Source organism: Drosophila willistoni (genome assembly GCF_018902025.1).
Source record: "Drosophila willistoni isolate 14030-0811.24 chromosome 2L unlocalized genomic scaffold, UCI_dwil_1.1 Seg196, whole genome shotgun sequence".
Taxonomy (NCBI): Eukaryota; Metazoa; Arthropoda; class Insecta; order Diptera; family Drosophilidae; genus Drosophila; species Drosophila willistoni.
This window is the reverse complement of record NW_025814048.1, coordinates 2,852,275-2,877,868: the sequence shown is the minus strand read 5'-3', so window position 1 is coordinate 2,877,868 and position 25,594 is coordinate 2,852,275. Positions and strand designations below refer to the sequence as shown.

General features: G+C 35.2%; 8 protein-coding genes across 12 annotated transcripts in view; 6 read left to right on the top strand and 2 right to left on the bottom strand.

The window, feature by feature from the left end:
- Positions 1–3,356: 3,356 nt before the first annotated feature.
- LOC6639958 (far upstream element-binding protein 3) lies at positions 3,357–7,193 on the bottom strand. 3 transcript variants are annotated; one of them, XR_002724514.2, is made up of 7 exons: positions 6,786–7,193; positions 5,521–6,657; positions 5,292–5,459; positions 4,697–5,226; positions 4,382–4,637; positions 3,898–4,322; positions 3,357–3,537 (listed from the first exon to the last, which is right to left on the bottom strand). XR_002724514.2 is itself a non-coding variant. In XM_023182117.2 (6 exons), the coding sequence occupies exons 1-6, from the start codon at positions 6,861–6,863 to the stop codon at positions 3,975–3,977; spliced, it is 2,517 nt and encodes an 838-aa protein (XP_023037885.1). In that variant the 5' UTR covers positions 6,864–7,193; the 3' UTR covers positions 3,696–3,974. The 3 variants fall into 3 exon arrangements, 1 of the variants encoding a protein (XP_023037885.1); XR_006953966.1 differs by lacking the exon at positions 6,786–7,193 and adding an exon at positions 6,729–6,748; XM_023182117.2 differs by lacking the exon at positions 3,357–3,537 and having other exon boundaries at positions 3,696–4,322.
- Positions 7,194–7,504: 311 nt separating this feature from the next.
- LOC6639959 (probable elongation factor 1-beta) lies at positions 7,505–8,462 on the top strand. The gene is made up of 2 exons (XM_002063604.4): positions 7,505–7,677; positions 7,801–8,462. Exons 1-2 carry the CDS (start codon positions 7,598–7,600, stop codon positions 8,387–8,389), a joined length of 669 nt encoding a protein of 222 aa, XP_002063640.1. The 5' UTR covers positions 7,505–7,597; the 3' UTR covers positions 8,390–8,462.
- Positions 8,463–8,634: 172 nt separating this feature from the next.
- On the top strand, positions 8,635–12,645 carry LOC6639980 (invertebrate-type lysozyme 3). The gene is made up of 3 exons (XM_002063605.4): positions 8,635–8,898; positions 11,951–12,121; positions 12,186–12,645. Exons 1-3 carry the CDS (start codon positions 8,817–8,819, stop codon positions 12,416–12,418), a joined length of 486 nt encoding a protein of 161 aa, XP_002063641.1. The 5' UTR covers positions 8,635–8,816; the 3' UTR covers positions 12,419–12,645.
- A 1,138-nt stretch (positions 12,646–13,783) lies between these two features.
- LOC26529473 (lysozyme) lies at positions 13,784–14,408 on the top strand. The gene is made up of 2 exons (XM_015178907.3): positions 13,784–14,071; positions 14,129–14,408. The coding sequence occupies exons 1-2, from the start codon at positions 13,810–13,812 to the stop codon at positions 14,338–14,340; spliced, it is 474 nt and encodes a 157-aa protein (XP_015034393.3). The 5' UTR covers positions 13,784–13,809; the 3' UTR covers positions 14,341–14,408.
- A 965-nt stretch (positions 14,409–15,373) lies between these two features.
- On the top strand, positions 15,374–16,084 carry LOC6639981 (lysozyme). Its single transcript, XM_002063606.4, has 2 exons — positions 15,374–15,476; positions 15,546–16,084. Exons 1-2 carry the CDS (start codon positions 15,404–15,406, stop codon positions 15,971–15,973), a joined length of 501 nt encoding a protein of 166 aa, XP_002063642.1. The 5' UTR covers positions 15,374–15,403; the 3' UTR covers positions 15,974–16,084.
- Positions 16,085–16,127: 43 nt separating this feature from the next.
- Positions 16,128–16,985, top strand: LOC6639982 (lysozyme 2). The gene is made up of 2 exons (XM_002063607.4): positions 16,128–16,391; positions 16,445–16,985. Exons 1-2 carry the CDS (start codon positions 16,136–16,138, stop codon positions 16,678–16,680), a joined length of 492 nt encoding a protein of 163 aa, XP_002063643.3. The 5' UTR covers positions 16,128–16,135; the 3' UTR covers positions 16,681–16,985.
- Positions 16,960–18,635, top strand: LOC6639983 (lysozyme 2). The gene is made up of 3 exons (XM_002063608.4): positions 16,960–17,053; positions 18,107–18,283; positions 18,341–18,635. Exons 1-3 carry the CDS (start codon positions 16,960–16,962, stop codon positions 18,586–18,588), a joined length of 519 nt encoding a protein of 172 aa, XP_002063644.1. The 3' UTR covers positions 18,589–18,635.
- Positions 18,636–20,321: 1,686 nt separating this feature from the next.
- The window catches only part of LOC6639984 (pneumococcal serine-rich repeat protein), a 32,443-nt gene continuing 27,170 nt past the window's right edge, over positions 20,322–25,594 (bottom strand). For all 3 annotated transcript variants that reach the window (XM_023182106.2, XM_047010167.1, XM_047010169.1), the window contains exons 3-6: positions 22,000–23,063; positions 21,042–21,532; positions 20,883–20,974; positions 20,322–20,477 (exon numbers count right to left, since the gene is read on the bottom strand). In XM_023182106.2, the coding sequence (XP_023037874.1) occupies positions 20,352–20,477; positions 20,883–20,974; positions 21,042–21,532; positions 22,000–23,063 (1,773 nt within the window). In that variant the 3' untranslated portion in view covers positions 20,322–20,351. The remainder of the gene's footprint in view (positions 20,478–20,882; positions 20,975–21,041; positions 21,533–21,999; positions 23,064–25,594) is intronic.

Below are 25,594 nucleotides of genomic sequence, written 5' to 3'. Positions count from 1 at the left end.
AAAGGGGGGTGGAGTATTCCGGCTAAAAGTAAAAGAAAAGAAGCGCCTTCCCTTCTTAAAATATTTGGACGGAACAGAAAACTACACCACAAATCACCAAGAACAGAATAAAGAAAATAGTTATTCATATCATCTTATATAGAGAAGGATATATAGATTATGAGAACACTAAACCTAATGCTGTACCGACGACAAATTTGGCAAATATGTATATATGGTATATATATAAAAAATGTTATATAGGGCAATATAAAAGACCGCAAAAATCGCAAACAAATGATACCTTGAAACAATGAAATATATAATCCAAATTCAAAATTGGATTTAGTATTGGATTATAGGACACAGTTGGTACAGTACAGCTTGGTTTGACGTTGTTGACGATTTTGCTATGAACGAGATATATATAGAGATATATACGACAATAATATATATATATATGTATTATATGGTGCATTTAAAAAACAGTTTTTGATGTAAAAAAAGTAGTAGTAGTAGTTGTAATTGTTTTTGTTTTGTATATATAATTATATAGAAGAGATATATGTAAAGATCAAAGATGATGTTTCAAGGCATACCACAAAATATACAACGAGAGGAATAGGAAGTTTAATACAAATGCCCGATTGCCCGTCCCGTTCCCTAGAACTGTTCCCATCTTTCTCCAACAAATCAGCTTCTGAAAAAAATCGCTTAGAACAAACGTTTTTTTTTCAAATTGTTATACAGAGAGAGAAAGAGAGAGAGAGGGAGATAAAGAAATAACAAAACACAATAATTGTTGCATATAACTTGGATTATATGCAGATGTATATAAATGTATATATAAAATGTCTATATATGCATTTATATAGTTTATAAATATAGTAAATTATATTATATTAAATGTTTTATTCAAATGTTTTTCGTAGACTGTGGATGGGCGGGGTGGCCATGGGGGGGAAAGTGGGAGGAAAGGTTTAGTTTCGAGTAGATTCTGGCGATGAGAGCCTACCTAAACTTTTACATATTATTCTTCTTTTCTTCAAGACGTAAAACTTATCAACTAATTTTTGTTTGCATTATTATTGGTTATAAATGTTTCAAGTATTTATATATATATAATATTTAGACCTAAGGTTTATTAAAATGTGGTTTTTGCTTTTGCATTTTGTCAGACATACGACAGAGTAAGTTATAGATATAAAGATATATATGGTATATAACAACAGAAGATCTTACCAACGTTTTTTTCTTTTCTTTTTTTGTATTTCATTTTGACACTATTACAATATTAAATGTTTTTGTTCTTTTTTTGTGTTGATTTTCTTGTTTTTTTTTGTTTTGTTTTCTTTTGTTTTTGTTTTTAAAAGAGAGACTATTTTCATTTTGGGGTCTGGTTTGATGAACGGCCTCTGAAATTATGTTATTTATATATATATATATATATAAGGAGGTATATGTATATGATAATATAGAGTGTGGCAGCATATATCGGTATAAAATGTTGAAAAAAAATAATAAAAATAAATTATAAAAATATTTGTTTTCTTTACACATATTATTTAGTTATCATTTGTTCTAAAAACTGGGTTTCGAACCCAAAATAAGTCAATATATTAACTGAAATATAGAAAAATAATAAATTATACACACAATTTATATAGACATAGATATCATATGAACCATCCACAATTGAATATTATATAATAATATATGAGTAAAACCATTTCATGTAATTCAAACCAAACAAATTCATCAGTTCTCTTTAGTTAACCCAGAAGTATAACCCATTATTAACCATATTACAACTTTCACTTTGCGTTTAATTGAGAGTAAATCATCTTACCAGATCAGCTGAACTTGTACTATATATATATAAATATGTATTTTGTATGGACTTGTTGTTTGTCTTCTCTTTATTTCCTCTTTTATACCCTTGCAAAATTGAGAAAAGGCATTTAGATTCTAAATCAGCATATATAATTCCAGCTTGGACTGAATAAAAAGCAAATTTCTATCCAAAGTTCTATTTATAAATGATTCTATATAATTTTTAATAACAAAATAGTTCGTTTTTGTTAGAAGTTCCTTCTTAAAAACAAAGTAAAATCAAAATATTTTCATTGATATAGCAAAATTTGTTGTAAAGCGAATCTATTTCTTGATTTCCTGCATTTTCGAACTCGAAAACTTAAAAATTTCAGGACTAAATTCAATGACTACATTGTTAATTTAGATTTATTTATGACAACTTTAGTTTAAAAAAAATTCTAGAATGCATTGTTAATAAAATATTGCTTTTAATCCGTGTTTTCTTCATTTTTACCTTTTTTTCGAACTCGAAGATTGTAAATGGAGGTCTAAGAGTACTTTTCTAGTGAAATTGCAACGTTGAATTGAATAATTATTTATATATTTTGTAGATTTTCTTAAGGTGGTTCTAAATATATTGCAAGTTAAATGTGTTTTCTTTTTTTCTCGTATTTCTTATAGTTTCGAACTCGAAATTAGACTTTCATTGAGAAGTAAGAGTACTTTTCTAGTCGAAATTGTAAAGTCAAAACGATAAATTATTTCTATATAAAATTGGTTTTCCTAAGGAATCTTTATATATATTGAAAACTAAATCTGCGTTTTCTTCATTTCTCACCATTTTCGAACTCGAAAACCGTGAAAAACAGATCTGATTTTGCAAGTGTATAGAAACAACGGCAAAGCCGCTGCTAACCCAATCCTCAGAGTTTAATTTTAGAACTATAAATATTATTTTTTGGGGTAGATGTAAGTGAGGGAGAGCAAAATGTGTGTATGCAAAATTTTATATACTAGATTTCTATATCAAAAGTCTATATATATATATTGTGGTATATAATGACACATTCTAGGTTTATCAAAGTTTTATATATATAATGGGGGGTTGTTTGTCTTTCAGAAAAGGAATTATTAATATATATATATCATGTCAGACACTCACACTCACTCCAATAAGTTGTTATATTTTTGGGCCTAAATTGACGATGAAAGAGAATTGGATTTTCATATCATTTATATATAATGTATATATATATATCGGATGTTATGTGGTAAGTAGATTGAATATTATGTTATTTCTTAAAAATCAATGGGATTAATGGGTTCGGCTTAAGAAAGGGAAAGTCACTTATGTGGTAAGGGGAAATTATTAAAAAATAAATCATATATCGTATGTAAATATATATATATATATATAAGTGTATATATATGTAGGTTATAATTAATTATTTTACAATTATGCATTTAGAAAAAAAATAGCGACGGCCACAAAAGCTGCAATTTACTTTTTGTTAATTGTTTTTGGATTGACTCATTTCGATTTCCCATAATTTTGTTTGGGCTTGTTGTTGTTCTTCTTGTTGGCTCTTTACTGGTTCTCTGCCACATACTTCTTCTTGTTGTTGCTGTTGTTGATGTTGATAATTTAGCTAAGTTTTTTTGTATATATTTTTTGTATTGTTTTTTTTTTTGTTTTTGTGAGGGAGAATTAAAAGACATAGGACATAGTAGAGGAATAGATCACTGCAAAGAGTTTGTTACGCATGGTAAACAAGATATTGGTTAGGATAAAGAATGTATATATATAAAATAATATATAGAGAGGTATATGTATGTATATATAGAGAGGTAATATGATAGATCAATAATAATAATAAACCAAAAGAACAAAAAAAACAATATAAAAGGAAAAGGCAAAAGTAGATATAGTATTATAACAAGTTAACGATTATAAATTTTTCATTCATTTTTTGACCACAAATTTGAACATGGAAAATATATAGTTGGAATTTTTATGCATATATATATATCAATATGGTATACACATATATAGAGACAGAGAAAGGAACCATCGATTGGTATAGTGATTCGAACAGCACTCACCCCATGCCAAGGCACCAGTAACATCATCTCAAATTGTGATTTCAATTTTGATCATCTTCTAAATGGGCAGCCTTTCTTCAATGTTTGTCATTCTTGTGCGATTTCTGTTGGCCACCACCGCCGCCGCCGGGATAACCACCATAGCCACCGCCACCACCACCACCTGGGTAACCACCTTGTTGTTGTTGTTGTTGCTGCTGTTGTTGTGATGGCTGTTGTTGCTGGCCCGTGGCAGCTGCTGCCGCATAATACTGTGAATATTGTGCATATTGGCTAGGAGTCATACCTTGAGCGTAGCCACCGGCTGCGGCTGCTGCCGCTGCAACAGCTGCAGCAGCTGGATTCGGTTGCTGTTGCTGATTAGGATTGGGTCCACCAGCCCCCTGATTGGGTGCACTGTTGTTGCCACCTCCATTTTGAGCTTGCTGAAAGTTGCAAATAATCCAATTAGAGGCCAAAATAAGTTATGATGACTTCTTTCTACCTTATTTTTTAGTGTCTTCTCGATGGCTTCGGCTTCTTCAATTTTACCCACACTTCGATAATATTCCGCCCATTGGGCACTGTAATCGGCGCCACCGGCTCCGGCTTGTTGTTGCTGTTGACCTTGTTGTTGTTGTTGTTGCTGCTGTTGGCTCTGTTGCATTTGCTGTTGTTGTTGCTGTACAGGAGCCGCACTGGCCTGTTTGGCCTTCATTTGTTGTTCTATAACCTCAGCCTCTCGATGGCAACCCATTTGTCTGGAGAAAGATCACGTTGGATTTGATAGGATTGCTTTAAGTTTTCTCTATTCACTCACTTGTAGTACTCTATCCATTGAGCTGAATAATCCTGACCACCAGCGGCAGCAGCACCGGCTGCTCCGCCGCCCTGAGCCATGGCCATTTGTTGTTGTTGCTGCTGTTGCTGTTGGGCAGGATCCCAGCCACCTTGTTGTCCACCATATGGTCCCCAGGGCTGTTGTTGTTGCTGCTGTTGCTGGTAGGCTGCCGCAGCGGCCGCTGCAGCTGCATTTGGATCGCCACCTTGCATGGGATTGGGTCCTCCATAGCCGCCTTGTTGCTGATTGTGATGGGAATTATTGTGTCCACCGCCGGAATTGCCACCATCTCGACCGCTTCCACTTATGGGTTTCCTGGAAATCACTGTGAGCTCCATGTTAATCTTCTCGGAAATCATTTGACGGGCTGCCTCCACTTGGTCTGTGGTACCCTTGGATTTGAATAGCTTCTCATTGGGCCTATTTGTGGCATTGCGATCCATTTCTGTGTGGGCCCCGGATTGCTGATTAATCAATTTTATGGTCTCTCCACCGCGTCCAATGACAATCTGTGAAAGGGAAGCCGGAAATGATTTTAAGAACTGCTCTAAGCAATATGAATCTTGTTACTTACACCACACTTGGAAGCTGGTACCAGGAATGTGATCTCTTCTCGTCCTCCCTGGGCATGATTCACCCCGTAGCCGTAACCATAATTTGAGTTATTGGGATCACCACCGCCACCTTGGCCACCTCCTCCTCCTCCGCCGCCATTACCATTGCGTCCCATGCCATTTCGTTGCTATAGAAACAAAATATTCAGATTAAAACCAATCATCATCATTGTCTGAATGTCCTCTTACCATGACATTCTCGATGAGGCCGTCGATAGTTCGCTTGGCATCTTCCACCTGCTGCCGTGTGCCCTGGATCACACATCTTCGGTCGCCCATTTCATCATTTTTGCCCTGAATGAATTGTAATTTACAACCGCATTCTGTTTGGATTTTCCTTATCATGTCGCCACCTTTGCCAATGACCACTCCGACAGCAATTTTGGGTACAAACACTTCGACACTTTCGCCTCCGTTGCCATTGTTAAAATTATTGAAGCCCAAACCGGGTCCACCGCCACCGCCGCCATTGGCTCCACCGGGGCGACCACCGCCGCCGCCACCACCGCCCTGTTGTTGCTGCTGGGCTTGGGCATCCTTTTGGGCAATCAAATCGAGAACCATTTGCTTCGCGTGTTCAATCTTTTGAGGATCTCCGGAGATGCGCAGCGGTTTGATAACCTCCTGGTTGGGTCCATCCTGTATAATGATCATTTTGGCTCCAGTCTTCTCCTGCAATTGCTTAATGGTATCTCCGCCCTTGCCAATGACCAAACCGACTTTGGCTCCTGGTATCATAATCTCCTGGTACGGAGGATAACCACTGGGACCTGGTGGTGGCATGTTAATGGTTAGCAGAACTTCCACAGTGCCGCCGCCTTGACGATTGGCCATTTGTTGAATCATTTCCCTGCCCTTGGTGACGCTTTCCCGCGAACCTCGCAATATAATCACACGCTCCTGCTCGGGCATCAATTGCACCTTAGCTCCGGATTCTGCTTGAATGTGGGTAATGGTGTCATTGCTGCCACGTCCAACAAATGAATTTGCCACAGATTCGGGTAATCGGATTTGCTCTTCACAAGTTGTGCCCGCCGAAGCAGCTAACCGTGCTGCTACCGCTGCGGCTTGGGCAATTGCCTGGGTAATATTGGCTCCACCTGGACCACCAGATCCTCCACCGCCGCTGCCACTACTCATATTGGAATTATTGTTTTGACCATAATCGGGGCTACCAAATGGTCGCTTCGAATCCGGGCCACTGTCGTTGCCGTCATCCATATGCCGCTTAAAGTTATTGCCCGATCCGGAGCCGGAACCAGGACCAGGTGGTCCTCCTCCCCCTCCGCCCACAGATTGCTGATTTGGTTGAATTTTTGCTGCTATCTGCAATTAAAAACAACAACAACATATATCAACATGATTATTTTTCCCTCTCATTTTTTTTTCGGCATAACCTCTTAAGTATCGGCCCCCCCACTCCGCGCTTGCTCTACCATTAACCCGGTTCTTACCTGCTTGGCACGCTGTATAGCAGCTGCCAACGCCTGCGATTGATTGATGCTCGCTTGCTGCGTTTGAAAGTCACTCATTTTGATACAAATATAAATTAATTTTTCAACTTTATTCGTATTTTACTCTAACTAAGTGTGTGTGTGTATATACGTGTGTGTGTGTTGGAAAATGTAATCTTGTGTGTGGAAAATTCAATAAACGCCTGACGACCCTAGCAAAATTGGCAAACAATGCCAAATTATCGACTTTTGTCGTATCGATTTTATACTGCAGTTCGAGTTTGTAATCAGTTGTAGCGTTTTGCAACTTTTTCACTTTCCGTTTTTCGCAATTTCATGTGAAGAAACACGATTTTTCCTCTCTGATTTTTTTCTTTTAGGTGAAAATAATCCCTATTTTATGTTCAGTGATGGACAAGCAGAGGCGTTGCTGTACCTGTGACTCATGTACTCGATACCGAGTCACCGTAATAGGGGGATGAACAGCAGTTCACCAATAATATGCAGACTTTGACTTTTAGTTTATATTTTTAAATTGTTTATTTTTTATTCTAGAAAAGCGACTGGTTTTATTTTTCTGGTATTTGCATAATAATTCTTCAAAAAAAATAGTCCTCTATTGCGTGTAAATGCACAATTACCAGTTTCACTGTGATTTTCGATTCCATGTTTCGCCGATCACTAGCATTCTTTATGTCACCGGTACATCTCGAATTATCGCCCTCTCCCTTTTACACAGTGTTTCTGGTCGGCAACGTTGCACGAGCACGGTTCGAATTTTTGATTAAATAGCTTAAATAAACGCATTTAAAATGGCTTTCGGTGATGTCAAGACCCCACAAGGACTCAAGGAGTTGAACAACTTCTTGGCCGACAACAGCTACATCAGTGGGTAAGTTAATTTGCAAATTTGCCAAAAAACATGCGGCATAAGTGAGGTTATGTGCAGGCTCCAAACATACGTCAGCATATTTTGGAATTTTTTTAATACAACTTTCTAATTTGTTTCTTGCAGCTACACCCCCACCAAGGCCGATTTGTCCGTGTTCGAATCCTTGGGCAAGGCTCCATCTGCTGAGCAGGCCCATGTTGCTCGTTGGTACCGTCACATTGCCTCCTTTGAGGCTTCAGAGCGTTCAGCCTGGGTTGGAGCTCCATTGCCCCAATTGGCCGGTGCCAAGCCAACAGTCGCTGCCCCAGCCAAGCCAGCTGCCGATGATGATGATGATGTTGATCTATTCGGCTCTGATGAAGAGGAGGATGCTGAGGCCGAGCGCATCAAGCAGGAGCGCGTTGCCGCCTATGCTGCCAAGAAATCGAAGAAACCCGCCCTTATTGCCAAGTCATCGGTTCTCCTTGATGTCAAGCCGTGGGACGATGAGACTGACATGAAAGAGATGGAGAAGAATGTCCGTACCATCGAGATGGACGGTCTCTTGTGGGGTGCCTCCAAATTGGTTCCAGTCGGCTATGGCATCAACAAATTGCAAATTATGTGCGTCATTGAGGACGACAAGGTCTCCATTGATCTGCTCCAAGAGAAGATTGAGGAATTCGAAGATTTCGTACAGTCTGTGGATATTGCTGCTTTCAACAAGATCTAAGAAGTGCAGCTGAAATTACATACATATATAAACTAATAAAACGAGCAAAGCAACATTTTGAAAAAAATTATAATCTTAAAATTTTGAATTTCTATTTTTCTTACAATCCTTTAGAATATTGACAGAAAGACATAATTTAAGTATTTCATATTCGCAAATATGTATCAGCTCTTTGTCCCTCTCTCTCTCTCTCTCTTGCTCTCTTGTCAAGTTCGCTGCTCAAGTCTTTTGTTTTGCTCCGAGATGTGAGCGAGCTTTTTTTGAACAAAAACCCGAGATTGAGCCTCTCCAAGTTTAGTTTCACGCGCAGCGCGAAAGCGTTTGGTTTAAAATACAAATATAACAAAAGATAAGAATTTATTTAATATACAATTTTTAACAACAATTAAATTTGTGCACGAAATATTAAACAATTGATTTATAAAAAATGATTGCCAACAAATTGTGCTGCACTTTGGCGTTCAGTGCTTTATTGTGCTTTGGTTTCGTTGCCTTAATTCAAGCGCAGGGTGAGTCAAATATTTGCTTCATTTTTTGCGGATTTTGTCATAGTTATTTTGTATTTGTTTAATCTGAAATGGAAATACCTTACCAGATTTGTGAATTTCATTAACATTAATTAACAATTGTAGAAATCAATTTGTATAATAATTGTATAATAATATTTATAATACATTTTGGTTTTAAAAGGTAAAAACTTTGAACTTTAAAGAACTATAAATTGAAACTTCCGAAATTGTTAATAATTTTGCAATATTTAGACTTATATAATTGTTATAATATATCGATTTTCTTAAAGCTACTAGTTCTTAGTAATCTTTTTGGAACATTTTTAAATAATTCGATAAGTAATAGATTAACCTTAAGGGACAAAACCTTAGTTTCCAAAATAAACACGAATCGATCGGCTGAACCTTTTTAAAGTCCCATTGATTTTGTCTTAGACCCCCATAAAACAGGGTATTTAAAAGTCATTTACTGCTTTTTAATTAGCAAACGATTGCTTTTAGGAATTGTTGCAATAAAATCAATCAAAAAACAAATAAAGTTTTAAACGCGCAAAACGCTGAAGAAACAAAGAGAAATACATTTTGTCTATCAAACAAATGCGTCTACTTCCGATTTGAAATTCCGCTTCGACAATTAGGCGGAAACATGTTAAATGAAATTATAATTAATTATACTACTAAATAAGCCTCAATTGTTCAAGTCAATTACAGTTGTTGCTGTTGTTGTTGTCTATCCATTAGTGTTTAAAAAGTTAAGGATGTAAATTGAAAGTGTTTCCCCGGATTCCCTGGTAATCTGATAGCTACAGATGTTCATATACTAGAAAAACAAAATAAAATAACAAAAATTCCACCTTCGTGTTGTGACATTTATTAAATGACGTAGTCGTCATCTATGTGAGAGTGTGTTTGTTTGTGTGTGCGTGATTATTATCTCTGATTTTTGGAAATTCCAATACACATTTCAAAAGCTTTAAGCGCTTATCTCATGTATTTGGAAGAATATATATATTTATATATACATATATGTTTTAGAGCAAACAAATAAACATTAAATAAAATATAATGCTTTATTTTTTATGCATAAAAGCAAATTAAAGGAATTCAAATTTTGACCTAAATTATAGATCACTTCATGGTTCATTGAACTAATGTGAAGTTCTCAAATACTTTTCAACATTTGTGTGGGTGGAACTTCTGTAGACGTTGAAGTTTTATAGCAAACATCAATCATTTGGTATACACTAGATAAATGTTTGGAAAATAAATATTTCTTGTATTAAAATAAAGTTGAGCTTTTTGTTTCTAAGTAACCTGGAGTTAACTTTGTTAGTTTTGCTTAAATTTACTCGAAATGTTTACTGTCAACAATTAGAAAAGAACATCTGTCAAAAATGTTTTTGAAAGAAATTACCCAGGACAGAAAGTGGTTTTAATCTTGGCCTGTGTAGTGGTAAAAATAAATATCAATATTTTAGTCAACTTTGTAATGCGTCATTTATTTATATTTTTTTTGGTGTTTTAAATATGTTTTTGTTTATTTTGTCTTATAACATACCGAAAAATTTGTAAGCCGTTGTATTCAGTTAGTTTTTAAATCTAAAACGTCATTGTTTATCGAAAAAACATAAAAAGCAGCAATATTGGATTTTATTAATTGTTTCTTATATATCCATATTGATAAATCTTAAAAGGTTGTTTACATATAACAATTTTTAGTCGATTGAATAAACAATCTTGTTTTTATCTAAAAGGTTTGGAAAAATGTGTGCTTTGGAATCGAGAACATATTAAAGAATGTTTTCAAATTAATCGTAGTCAAATCAACAACTTGAGTGTTAGTTAAAATAAATAAAATTCCCAAATATGCGAAACAATTGGTTTTAAATCGAATTTAAGACGACTATTTCGACTACACAATATTAATTTATTATTCATTAATTTATAATTTCTGATTTTATTTGACAAAAAAATTTTTTTTTGGCTTTTGCATTGTTGGCAAAACAAGATTTTTATACAAATAATTTTTGTAGATGTATTTCTGAATTTTATTTCTTTATTTATAAGTGTATCTTATAGAATAGCTGAAAATGTTATACATATGTATTCATAGATAAAAAATTGTATTTAAAACTGGTCTTGATTGGCTTCTTTAAAGAGAAACAAAATATTTTATTGATATTATAAATAAACTAAGTTAATTTCAGACAATTGAACTGAAATTATACTCTAGATTCACTCTACTTAAATTTATTTAAGTGTTTAGAATCGAAATTTAAGAATGGTATAAATAATCAGACCAGCCGAAAGCAGAATCGAAGATTCGGAATTGTTTTTCAAAATTAATCGGTTTTTGAAATTGATAATTAAAGTACCAATATTTCTAAGATAATACACTATTTGAAAAATAAAAGTTTCAATAGTAAATAAAGTTAAAATATTTATTTGAAGAGACATTCTTACATTTTTAACATTCGAAATCAAATATGAGAACAGAACGAGCAAGTAAACTTCTCTAGATCTTTAAAGGATGCATTTAAATAAAATGTAATGACAAAAAATTAATCTTTGATAGGTTTTTTGACCAAAGTAACCTTGAAAAGAATTAATTGGAAACGACACGAACGTGATCAATAAAACGAGAACAATGCGCCCAAGAGAAGGCGAAGAAGATAATGAAGATGATGTGGATTGACTCATCTGTTACTTCTTACCCCACGCTCGATAAGATGATGATGATCGGCATAATGGAGGTTTGATTCTTGCCCATCTCGAACTACGACAAAATTTATGTTGCCATTGAAAGTTGCAAAACTAGTTCGACGAAGCGAAACGGAACCTTGTCTGGTTCATGGGCGTGCAACGAGCGGAATATTTTTTTTTTGTTATTTTCTTAAATAAATATATTTTTAATATTTCAACTGATGGGAGGTTTTTTTCTGTTCATACTACACATTCCAGTGTGTAATCTGTAATTCTGAATTCTGGTTTCAATCAATTTTTTTATGGGTCAACAAAATAACGCAATTTATATATTTATATTTATTTACAGATAAGCCGGTGACTGATGTGTGTTTGGGTTGTATTTGCGATGCCATCAGCGGCTGCAATCAGACACGTTTCTGTGGAGGAGGAGTCTGCGGACTATTCAGAATAACCTGGGCATATTGGGCCGATGGCGGTAAACTGACCCTGGGCAATGAGAGCCCCCAATCGGAAGATGGTTAGTTCGTTTGTGGATATATCTATTTCGAGAAATTAATTTGTTCTTCTCCTTTTCCTTTTAGCCTATGCCAACTGTGTGAATGATCCTTACTGTGCGGCCAATACGATTCAGAATTATATGACCAAATTTGGTCAGGATTGTAATGGTGATGGCGGTGTCGATTGCTACGATTATGCGGCTATTCACAAACTGGGCGGATATGGCTGCAAAGGAGAATTGGGCTATCAATATCAAAACACTTTGGATAAATGTTTGACCAACTTTTCACCCTTGGATGTCCGTACATCGGGCTAAAAGACACTCCCACAGACACACACACACTCTCTCACATAAATAATTTATTTGGAAATTCTGTAATTTGATTGAATTGTGCAAGGAAAGACTAAAACTATAATTATATAAACTTTTTTTTCAAAAAAAGCATTTATAATGGAAAATAAAAAACTTTGTTAATTTTATTTTTAACCAACAATCTCAAAAGATATCTTTTTGATTTTGGAGATTTTTGTTTTTAAAGCAAACTAATTCTGTTTTCGTTAAGTATAGAGAATACCTTTACCCATAAATGTTACTTTTCTACCCATCTTTAGGAAGATTGTTTTATCAGAAATACTTTAATTAGAATATTTTGAAAAAAAACATATTTGATTCAAAAAAGACTCGAAAATTACTCTTCCATGTGGTCAATACCTGATTTATATAAAGTCCAATGAGGAAAATAATCTTTAGGAAGATTGTTTTAACAGAAATCACTTTAATCAGTCTATTTTGAGCCTCTTGGTGATTAGAAAAACATTTATTTTCATATTTGATTCAAAAAAGACTCAAAAATTACTCTTCCATGTGCAATGAGAAAAAGTAAGGCCATCAGCCTGCATGATCAAAAACTATGAGTCCAAAGAGATCATATCGAAATCATCAAGGCGAGTCGTGATTATGATAACAATTTTATCCGATATAGAAGTACTGTATGATCAGAATAAGAACTCATTTATGATTAGCTCTGAGTACAGAAAGAGAATTTGAAAAAGATATACTCGTAAAATCACAAATTTTAGAAAATTCTGAAAGGAATCCTCTATTCTTTTTTATATTCTTAATCAATTCTCTATCCTAGGCTGATGTAGCTCTGGAAAATAAGGGAATTTTGAACCTTTAAGTATGCAATATTCTGAAAAAGTCATCGTTTTGCAAATATAACACAATATAAACAAATTTAACACCTTTCATATGCCTTGTAATTTGAAATGTCGGTCCTCTTCCTAATTCTGTAATATATATAGTAAATATTTAAGTAGTACAAAAAGTATTTTAATTAAGTGCAATAACTTTAACATTGAATTTTGTTTTGAAATAATTTAGATCTGACCTCTGGCTTATTCATATGTATTTAGTATAGAGTTTAATCTTAACTGAATTACTATAAAATCTACTAAGGCAAAAAGATTATTACATATAATGAAGTTTACTCAGATAAGCAAAACACATTTTTAGCACATTTAATCTCATTGTCAGTTGAAATCATTCCATTTGAATTGATTTCTGACCTATTATATGGCTTATATACTCACCGACTGAGATTGTGCAAAGCTTTGGGATTGGTTTGTGTCTTGGGAGCATTCTATAATATTCTCCAATCAGTTCTCCCAACAGTTTTTCTTAGAACGTCAAGCCCAACGCATCAAATGAAGAACCATATATACACTTTTCTATTTTCCTATTTAGCCTATATGGCAGTTGTTGAAGGTCAGATACCCCAAATAAACTCCTTCAATAAGGTGGTCAGTTTAGATTGTTTGGAATGCCTCTGTGAAACGATCAGTGACTGCAATTTGACCCTAGGCTGCACTGGGTCAACATGTGGACCATTTGCCATAACTAAACCATATTGGCAACATGGCGGCCAGTTGATTTTAAGAGGCGATACCCTCGATAACGAGACTCAAGGTGAGTTTGATAAACTTTATCGTGGGTTTTTGTTAATTTTTAAATGCCTTTTCTTAGCCTTTGAAAATTGCTGCAATGATGTCTTTTGTGCCGGAGATACCATTCAAGGCTATATGAGAACTTTTAAACAGGACTGTAATGGGGACGGCGTCATAGATTGCTATGACTTTGGAGCCATACACACTCTTGGACCTTATGGATGCAAGGGGGAAGTACCTCAGTGGTATGGTTCCAAGCTGAGACGTTGTATTGAAAAATCTCACAAATAAAATTTAAACAAAATTGAAGATTGTTTTGAGGGACCCCAATAAATAATATACATATTATTTGAATCTCAGTAGCAGAGTGTGCAGGTTTCATTTCATTCCAGAAGTTGTTTGATCTGGATCCATTAGGAGACTGGCGAGATTTCATTGTTGTTTGTTTAATGTCATCTTATCTCAACTTTCTGCAGGACTTTCCAGGATATGATAGAGTCTGGTAAGTAAACACGTGGAGTTAATTTTTTGGTAAGGCGCACCGTAGTCAATGATTTCAAATAAACACACGCTTAAAGTAGCCTAAAAGTATGCATACAATTTTAATTTCCCAAAAAATCTTTTAATCTCAACAAATCTTCCCATATTCATCAAATATTTTGAAATATATTGCTTTCGATGGTAAAATAACTAACTCCCTTTTGCAGTATCAGAATATTAGTTTCTTCAGAGTTTCCCTAAATTATCTTTAAAGCACAGAAATTTTAAAATGTTAACAAATTACATTGTTTTCATATTTTGTTTATTAAGATTTAGGTTTATTTTTACTAACATTACCGTCATAAGTCTTTATTCACATATGAAAAATCGCTAGAATTCTTTAAGTGTTTATATAAATCTGCCAAATGAAAGATTTTCTTATGGGTTGTTCTGAAAATTGACTCCGTGCCAAAAACTACAATTTTGAAGTACCTACAGTTCACATGCGTTTTATGTAGAATATAATTAATAAGTTTTAAGAACTCAAGCTTTCAATTGTTATGTTTTAAGATATATACTATATACTATATAGATATATATATAAGTCGACAAAGTCAATCAAAAAAGTTATCAGTCGTATGCCTATTTATTCTGTTTAGAATAGAATAAGAAAGAAAATGCTGTTTACTAAGGCTCACAGTGAAATGTTTATTAAACTTGTAAATTATGAGTTTAGTGAGATTGTTTTTTTATGGCTCTCAGAAACCGGTATTTTTAAACTTAGACTAGCTAATCTTAGTTAGTCATAGATGAGACTAGCTTCAATTACAATTCAATTGCGGAAGTGTCACAACGTCTACGACAAAAATACAATATGAAAACTTATATGTCATATGGATTATTGATTCTATTAATCGCATACAAGTCTCAATTTGTGCAGGGACAGGGTAAGTTAGTAGGAACATCTTACCATTGTATACATATATGCTAAAGATAGTCTGTGTGCTTGATTTTAGGTCACCTACTTGACAAACCTGTGACAGAGCTGTGTTTAACCTGCATTTGTGAGGCCATCAGTGGCTGTAATGCCACAGCCATTTGCACCAGTCCAGAGAAAGGAGTCTGTGGTCTGTTCCGCATTACATGGGCCTATTGGGTGGACGCTGGCAAATTGACCATCAATGGGGAACATCCCGATGCGGAAAGGGCCTTCATCAATTGTGCCAATGATCCGCATTGTGCGGCCAACTCAGTGCAGAATTATATGAAAAAATTCAATCAGGATTGCAATGATGATGGTGAAATGGATTGCCATGACTATGCTAGAATCCACAAATTGGGTGCCTATGGCTGTAAGGGCGATATGCCATATAAATACCAAAGTGCCTTCGAGGAGTGCATTGAAAACTTCGAAGATCAGGGTTTGGGAGATAAAACAGACTGATAAAGATTCTCTCCAATTGCAAGCACTGTGATTATTTCCTAGTATACGTTTTAACAACCTGTAAGCAGTCTATCTATTATATTGCCAATAAAAATTCATGAACAAAAACGAGCACAAGTTTAGTATCTCTTTGCTAGTTGAGCGGATTGTAACGTAATCAACATGTCAAGCTGTCTCATCTATCTATCGATGTGTCTGGCTATAGGCACATCATTGGGTGTAAGGGCCGCGGATGATGATTTTCAGGGGAAACCAATTACCGAGACTTGTTTGATTTGCATGTGTGAGGCACTCAGTGGCTGTAATGCCACAGCGGTTTGTGTAAATGGAGCTTGTGGCATCTTTCGCATAACCTGGGATCAATGGGTCGATTCGGGACGTCTGGTCGTAGAGGGTGACACAGCTCTCTCAGACGATGGTAAGTAAATCCAACTGTAGTTCCCCTTCTATTTTAAAAGTCTCTTCCTTAAGCCTTTCCGAATTGCGCCAATAATCCGCGTTGTGCTGCCGATACGCTTCAAAGTTATATGGTTAAATATGGCCAGGATTGTAATGATGATCAGCAGGAGAATTGCTTGGACTATGGCGCCATTCATTATATGGGTCCGTTCAATTGCAAAGCCGATATGCCCTATACATATGAGAGTATATTCAAACGATGCCTAAAGGGATCCCAAAGGGAACAACAACAAAGAAATTTGAATTAATGTCATTTCAATCAATTGTGAAAATTTATTCTAGGAAAAACCAAAAGGTTCGAAGGGAAGAGAGACCACACAATTTATGTGTGAAAACTATTGCATCTTAACTTAAGCAATTCGCCCACTTGATTCCGGCTCAGTTGTGTGGTTAACGTCGACGGCGTCAAGTTCTCGGTTAGTTAAAAACAACTTCAACTTGCCTTAGGGAAAAACCAGCCAATTGGCTAAACATATACATTTACATTTATATCAAATATCCGAAGCACTTATCATAATTATAGCAAAATGTTTACCAGTTTACGTTTCTTGAATGGCAATAGTTTGTTTTATTTGTGCATTTTCCTGCTGGCTCTATGGCACAGTGGTGCCAGTTTTGAAGGTGAGTAAGGAAAAGATCGGAAAACGGTAAAAACTTACTTGAAAACTTGTCTTACCATAAGAATGAGAATGAAGTTTCATAAGTTTGGCAGTTTCCACGAATAAATTCCCATAGACATAATATTCGATTTCGATTCCGAATAAGTTTCAATAAATTTAACTTTTAAATTGAGTACAATCTTTACACTTAATCGTTTTGAAAATGCAAACAATTCTCCAAAATTGTTTGACAACTGAATCTTATATTGAAAACAATAACCTCAATGATTTTACATTCCAATTTGAACACTAGAAGCAGGACCCTAGTAGCAGGCAGATGCCTATTTATTTGTCGTGAGTTTCAACAAGATTTAAAAATCTATTAATCGATATCGAATTCGATGTAGAAACTTATAAGTTTCTTTCATATCTGATTACCTATTTGAAGCTATATTTTGAGTTTAATAAATGTCTAAAACATATTTATGGTCAGTTTGGTTTTAGTGTAAATCGATGTATAGGTCTATATCAGATTTACATTTCAAAAAGGGGTTTTTTAATTAAATTTTCTCCCCAACTTATCTCATAATATATGTATTATCGTTAAGCATCAATGTCTAGCAAATTATTATATATTTAAGTAGAAAATGCCAATGCAGCATGAACTCTTAACCCTTAGAATTATACTTACACATATCAAATGTATGTATATATCAATATTAGTAGAAAATTTTCAAAATTATTTCGAGATAAATAAATTAAGATCCATTTGATTTGTTTTCTTAATTTAAAAAAATATCTCATAATTCAACTGCACAAGAATGTACAGAGATTGTTTCCAAAAATGATGCATACTTATAAATTATTGTACAATTTAATATTTTCCAATGAATGTGCACCACTGTGCAGCAGTTATTTGCGTAGTATATGCTTTGTAATTATTGCAATCAATGAGAGGCTTGTCGGAAAATCAAACTAATACAATGCATTCGAATACCTCATAGGAAGTCGCACATTTCCTCTCCAGCAATTTCTCTCTCTTTCTGTCTCTCTCTGCCTCTCTTTTTCTCTATAGTTTCCAATAGACCCGTCACGGAAGATTGCCTGGAATGCCTATGTGAAGCTATGAGTGGATGCAATGCCACTGAGATATGTGTGAATGGAGCTTGTGGAATATTTCGTATAACTTGGGGTTACTGGATAGAGGCAGGTCAATTGACTTTGTCGAATGATACAACACTAAACGAAGAGGGTAAGCTGGAGTCTGTATAGAGAGATCACGAGAGATAATTTCTAACTTTTTTTATAGCCTTTACCAACTGTGTGAATGAGCCAAGATGCGCTGCCGACACTGTCCAGAGTTATATGTACAAACATGGCCAGGATTGCAATGGAGATGATCTCATCAATTGTCTGGACTATGGATCTCTGCACAAAATGGGAAATCTCAAATGTCGAGCCGAAGTGCCCAATAGTTTTGGTTCCGTTTTCTATAAATGTCTTAAGCTGAAGGAGAAGCAGGAGAAAATGAAAAAACCAATTCTCACACACATTTAACTAAATAACTTTTTCTTTATTTTCAATTTTTTTCTTTTGCATTTTTATTTTTCATGTTGTTGTTGTTTTTAAAACAATTTATTAATACATTTATATATATGTATGTATATAGAAACATTGCTTATGTTTGTCATTTTGAACAGTTACCCAATATATATATAGAATCATCTATAGATATAGATTTCAGATATAGTACAATACATAGTATATAAGATTTCATATATGAAAACTACTTAAATATGTTTTCTGTATTTTGTTTTTGTTTTGTTTAGAATTCATCGCCAATAGGTTAACCATATTTTTCATTTGGGATTCTTGGTCTATAGATATATATCTCGTTTATATATATATAAAGTTTCATTTTGCTATAGCTTGGCTCTAACATAGTTAAGATTTCCTCTTCTTTTTTGTCTATTTAGTTTGAAGTTGATAACATTGTTTATTTTGTTTTTGCTAGACTATTTCATTTTATTTTTGTTGGGTAATAAAATCTATTTTGTTTGGGAAACTGGAAAATTTAGTTTTGAAAACTTTGATCTTAAGTTTTTTTTAGAATTAGAATAAAAGTAATTATTTCAACAACCATTTCTTTTTGTTTTGTTTTCTTATTGAAACTTATGAGATAGATGAGAATGGAGAATGATCAAAAAAGAAAGGGTGGCGGGAGGGTAAACTGGTAACTTAAACATTTCTCTGTCTGTGGCAGAGTTATGAAAAGTCTTTCAACTGACAAACAAACTATTTGTTCAAATTCGGTGAAAGTGAATGAGTTGAAAATTTTAAGCATTTTCATAGAGAGTTTTTTTTTAAATTTTATGGGAATTTTCTATTGAATTTTAGAAGAAATTTAAAAAAATTAGACTACAATTAATAGTATGAACATTGATAGAACTTTTATTTGTTTTAAATTTTTTTTGTAGAAAAACGAGAACTAGGAAATTCTGTGGTTTTTTAAGAAGAAAATATTTATCTAACTATTTGAAAAGAGATAGGACAAAAAATAATAAAGTACATCTACTTATTTAACTTTAAGCTGAATTTTACCTAAAACAAACCTGTTTTATATAAAAGAAAGAAATACTAAGAGAAAAAAAATGTGAAAATTGCTTGAAATCAATGCAAGATTTAAAGCATAGGTAACCTGGAAATTTGTAGGATATTCTTATATAAATAAGGATATTTCCCTTTAGAGGCAAATAGAAATTATATACCTATACATATATATTTCAGTTTTTGTTATGGGGAAAAAAGGGATGAAAATTTGATCAATATCTAGTTTTCTATATCTTCAAAATCTCCTAGGTCCTTAACCAAATTGATTAATAATTTGACCTTTTTACAGTGAACGAACTTAATTCTTTAAAAGGGGAAAGTACTTACAAATAATTTAATCTTAATAATTTAAATTCTTTGGAATTTCTTCACAAATTTGTTCACCTCTAAGAAAATTTGTTTGAATTTGTTTGCCAAATATTTGAACAAAAGTAGTTTTGTTTTTTTTTAGTTTATATTGTTGATTTTTCATCTTATTACATTACATTTAATTTAAGGTAAAAACATTATGAAAATTATAGTAAATTTGTTTAAAAAAATACAATTCAAGCTCGTTTAACATCGTATGAGTGAGTGTATGAGGCTGACTATGGCTGATTATGCTTTTGAATGTGTGTATATATGTCGGCTGATCGTATTGATATATGTATATATAGTGTTTTTTCTTTTTTTTTGGTTTCGTCTATTTAATCGTTTTGTATTAATTAATTTTATTTCTTATTATTGCCATCGTTTGCCAATAATAGTTCCTTGGCCTCTTTTTTGCCACGTTTCTTCTCCTCCTTGGCATGCAGTTTCGCCATACGTTCCTCCTCCTTGGCGAGGCGTTTTTCCTCCTGCGGAAATACAAAAGAAAAAAGGGGAAATGAGAGATTTGTGATTTGAGGGAGAGTAAAAGGGGAAAAGGGGAGGGAAATGCGCTATAACTTTGTTTACATGCACTAGAAAGCAAGAATGCAAAAAAAGGGCATTATGAGGTATTTTTAGTTTTCTTCTCTTTCTCGTCCCTCTTAGCCAACATTTGGTAAGGGGGTAGAAATTTATGCTTGTGCAGCACAAAAGACGCCCCACGATTAATGAAAAACTTTCTCAGTCGAGAGAGTTGAGTCGAGTCAAGGCGAACGAGGCCAATTACAAACAATGCAAGTGGCGCCCCCTGTCGACAGAAACAATAAAAGCATGCGGGGGGGTCACTGTGTGTGCAATATGGGGCAGGAAAGGGGATGGGATTGGGTGCTCACCTTTCTGGCTTCCTTTTCAGCCTTTTGCTTGAGTTTCTCCTCCTTCTTTTTGCGCTCAACGGTTTCATTCTTTTTATTGTCAGCTTTCTCCTCTGTAAATGGGCGATATACTAATTAATTTCCCTGATCTTGGATAACATTAAACGAAGGAAAACTCACTGTGATTGCTGGTGCTCGCAAAGAGCGGAAAACTGCGAGTGGAAGAGCTGGAGTGTGGCTTTGATGCAGCTGATGTAGATGCGGATGAGGATGCGGATGCGGATGCGGATGCAGATCCAGATGTTCCTGTTCCACCTACACCTGATGACGACGAGGATGACGCTGATGAAATGGAGGCTGAGGCCTGACCATTTGCCTTTGCCTTCGCTGAGGAGCAATTGGAGGCCAGTGGAGAGTTCTTGGAAATTGACTTGCTATCGCCGCAGATCTTTTTATTATCCTTGGGCATTACATAGGCATTTTTCGGCAGCGAATTCTTTGTGGTTAGCGGACATATCTTGGCTCCGCCAGCCTTCAATGGAGGCGGAGCCAGGGCTGTGCAACTTAGCTGTATATTCATGGGACTGGGACGTCGTGTCTGTGGCGGCGATGACGATTCACGTAGCAAGGGAGCCAGTTCATGGACACTGGATTTGGTATATGAGGCATAGCTAAACAAAAGCACAATAAATATTAATCATAAACAATTAGAATCAAAGGTGTTAAGTTTTAGTCTAGTTTCAAATTAAAATATATCAAATAATCTAGTAAAACTATTTAAGAGAAGTAAAGTTAGGGCAAAGAAGTTTTTTTTAAGAAATATTGGAATTTGTCATTAAAATATTTTCTCAGGTGTCTTCGTGGACAGATCTAGGGCTTAGTGAAAAGCATATTTGCTCCTTAAAGTATGCCAAAGGCCACAAAAGTGTTCATTTTTTTTAACACATTTATGATTTTACGAATGCTTTAAATTTGTTTAAGAAACAATGTTAGCTTTAAGGATTATGACTAAAATAACATTTAAAATTGTGTTTCTACGCTCAAGACTCAATTCTTGCACTGCTTATTGCATACTTTAGGGGGCAAATTTGTCCATTTCACAACCCAAGCGCAATACCCGATCTCTGTTAAGACTTACCGAAATCTGGGATTGCTGACATGCACTGGTGAGGGATGTGGCACTTTGGCTGGACTGCGGAACTCCTTGATGGGTGGCAAACGATTCTGCAGATCCAATATGCGACTCTTGACATGTCTACGTCCCGGATAGGTATGTATGGGATTTGGAGTCATGGAGCCACTGTTTATGCCCCCTGCACTGCCATTGCTACTGCCACTTGACGAAGAACTGGTGTGATTAATGGAGTTGTTTAGCGTGTGCATGGGTTTGCGAGGCACTGCACCGGAGCAACCACTGGGGCAGCCACCGTGATGCGAATGATGAACACTGGTGTCACGCGGTGACAGGGAACTGGTTGATGAACCAGATGGCGTTGGCGATGCCGTTGCTGGCGAGTGGTGATGATGATGGTGATGATGAGTGGTGGGCGATGGTGGTGCCAAATGATGGGAGCCGGAGGCTAATGCCACAGCCGCTGGTGAAGCTGGAGAGCAGGCACCACTGCTCGATATGGAAGACGTCTTGGAGTAATGTGAATAGCCAGACAGAGATGATCCCGCTGATCCTGTAGAACTCATCGAATAAAGGCTATCCGATTGCGAGACCCGGCCATGAGGGCCACGATGGGCTCGTCCAATTGCACCACCTCCGCCGCCGCCGACGCCACCAGCACCCGCTGATTTGTGCAAAGTGGGCTGATGGAAGGCATGATGTCCACTGTGGGCATCGTTCATGGAGTAGGAGCTGGCAGAGGCCACAACTCCGCCAGCAGCCACACCAGCCGAGGCCCAGCTTTTGGCACCCATGGAATAGCTGCTGGCCGATTCCTGTATACGCCAGCTGCCCGATGAGGAGGTCAGACGATTCACTCTGGCCCTGCAGATGACACAGCGCAGCGGCAGCAGACGCTGGGCCACGGCACTTTGTATGGTCTTGACGAAACAGCGACGACAGACGACTCGATGGCCACACGGCGAGGTTTGCATGGTGGCTCGAGCATTGATGCAAATGACGCACTCATCTTCCTGGGATGTGGGAGGATCTGGTTCGCTTTCCTCTTCCAGTTTACTCAACAGTTTGTCCTGCAAAAAACACAAAAAACACCAATCATTTTACAGCCCAAAACTATGCACTTAACCATTGAGACATCTGCCAACTGAAGCCTAAAAGCATGCCACAAAATGAGGGAAACTTTTTGTCTAAAGTGTTTTTATATACAAATTAATTGGCTATAAGTTGCTGCCAAAGCAGTTTATGACCATTTGTTGGTTGGTTGCTTCGTTGCTTGTTTGTTTATTTTACAACTAAAGAGCTGTAAATTATGCCATTAGTTAGTCAAGGTCTCAGCCGGAAGCTGTTTGACGTGCCCATAAAGATCATTTGCAATTCGTATAGGACAAGCCAATCAATTGCCGGTCACAATAAATACATAAATAAATATATAAAGAAACATTGGCTAACTGTAATTTAATGTCATATGCAAATTATTTTGTCATCTTTTTATGCCCTCAGTTTGGCTCTTTTGTTTGCTCAGATATCAGACGCCTTCAAAAGGTCGAAACATTCATTCAGTTTGTATGCTTTGTGTCTATCTGGGGTGGGTGTTCGATCCAATGGTCATTATTATGAATTTAATCTTTTAAGAATTGTTTAACCCATACACACGCAGCATTCATTAATTTTATGATTCAGCAATAATTTTTCATATTGATTATAAGTATATTTTTATTTATAGCATTTCATTTTAAACCCATTTTTCGCCTATTTTTGGAATACTAAAGCCTCTTGAATAGGAACTTGAAGTTCAAGTGAGTCTCAAAGTTTTCCATTGGCAAATTTTTCCTTGCTATACCTAATCGTAGCACATGTAAGAGCCCTTGCACTTGATATCGAAAATATATGTTCAATGAAAATCGTGCTAGCCACCTAACCACAATTCAAGGTTGCATAATTTGTGTAAAATTATATACCAACTGCCATGTAATATCATGTAAATATGTAATTAGTTAATCAATCAATTCTTCAATGCAATACAACCGCAGCTGGCAATCGAAAAGTTTTCTCAAGATTGCAATTTCCTAAAAACTGAGACTAAAACTGACGGATCTTCGCTCCAATGCACAAAAGACAAAAAAAGACCAGACTTTGTAGTCTTTGGCTAATATCAATATCAAAAGACAAGACAATGGTCAAATAGCCGCGAAATTACACGCCCGCTAAAATGCCAAACTGAATGGCCAAAAATATCAAATATCATTAACTGAATAGAAGATACTCTTTCGTTTGAGAATTATGAACCATAAAAAGGGAGTTAAAAACTATGTCGGAAATGTCTTGGAATATATTTAGAGTTATATTTCACTATTAATTAATAATATTAAACTTAAATTGAGAATCTGGTATTAAGGAAGTTACATTTAAGTTTTCTTGAAGTTGAAATCTTCTTTTAGCTTATGCTTTAAAAACTTTTTTCTTTATAAATCTAAATGGCAAAAAATCACTTATTGATGTTTTAAAGACTTTGAGTGGTTTAGATTTCGAAAATATAAAAAGTTTATTTATAAAAAAAATCTAATTTGTGCTTTTGCGGTCATTTTGGCGAGTTCTATACAAATAAACTACATTAAGATGTTTGAAATAATATCTAACCTTACCATAAGAGTAAAATTATTATTTATTAACAGTTTATATAACATCAAAGAAAAACTTGCTAATACAGAAAGACTTAAAGCATGAGGGGGGAAGAGATATGTTTAGCCAAATGAATGATGACTAACTTTATAAATTAGTAAAGTGTTGATATTTGAAATATATTGTGCTAAAATAGTTTGAATTGAAAAGTTCTTGAAGATCTTTGAGATTTGTAACGAAAAATGAACAGTAAAGAGAAATAGAAACAAAAAAATCATAAATTTTAACGGAATAGTTCTCATCTCATAACTTTTCTCTCTTTCTTCTTTTAGTTTCTTTCATTTCCATATGGAGAGCTTGGGTAACCTTACCCAGTTTTCAGAAATATCAACAAATCTTATAAAAAGGAGCTTTTAACGAGTCGTACAATTTAAGCAGTTTGTTCTATAAACACTTTAAAATTAAAGATAAACTAAAGTTAACAGTTCATAAACTGTCTAAAAATAGCTTGAATTCTTTATACCCCAGTTTGTAGGGCATTCGGAATCCATTTCATATGATTAATGTGTCAAAACTTAGCGTCTTTGCTTAATTGACCCGCAACCAGCACAAAAGAAGTAAAAGGCAAGGTAAGATGCCTTCGATACGATTGAGGATGGGCCAGAATGGATTAACAAAAAAAAAAAAAAATAAAACGTTGTTGCTGTTGTTATTGACAGAGATAAGCATCGTTGAAAGCGTTTTTATATGGGCAAATTGAAACCAAAAGTCAACTTGCCGGTCAAGGTGAACGGCCAGCTGATTTAAAGGCTGGCCATTGCAGTCGCTTCTGTTCGCAACTTCTGAATTCAAGGGGCAAAACTATGTTTTGGCCACCCACATGGCAATAGTTCTTCTTCTTCTTCACCCACACACCACAGAACTATCAATTTCGTATGCCATGAGCATAATGAAAGTTGAGCGCGCGCGCCGGCGACAATCA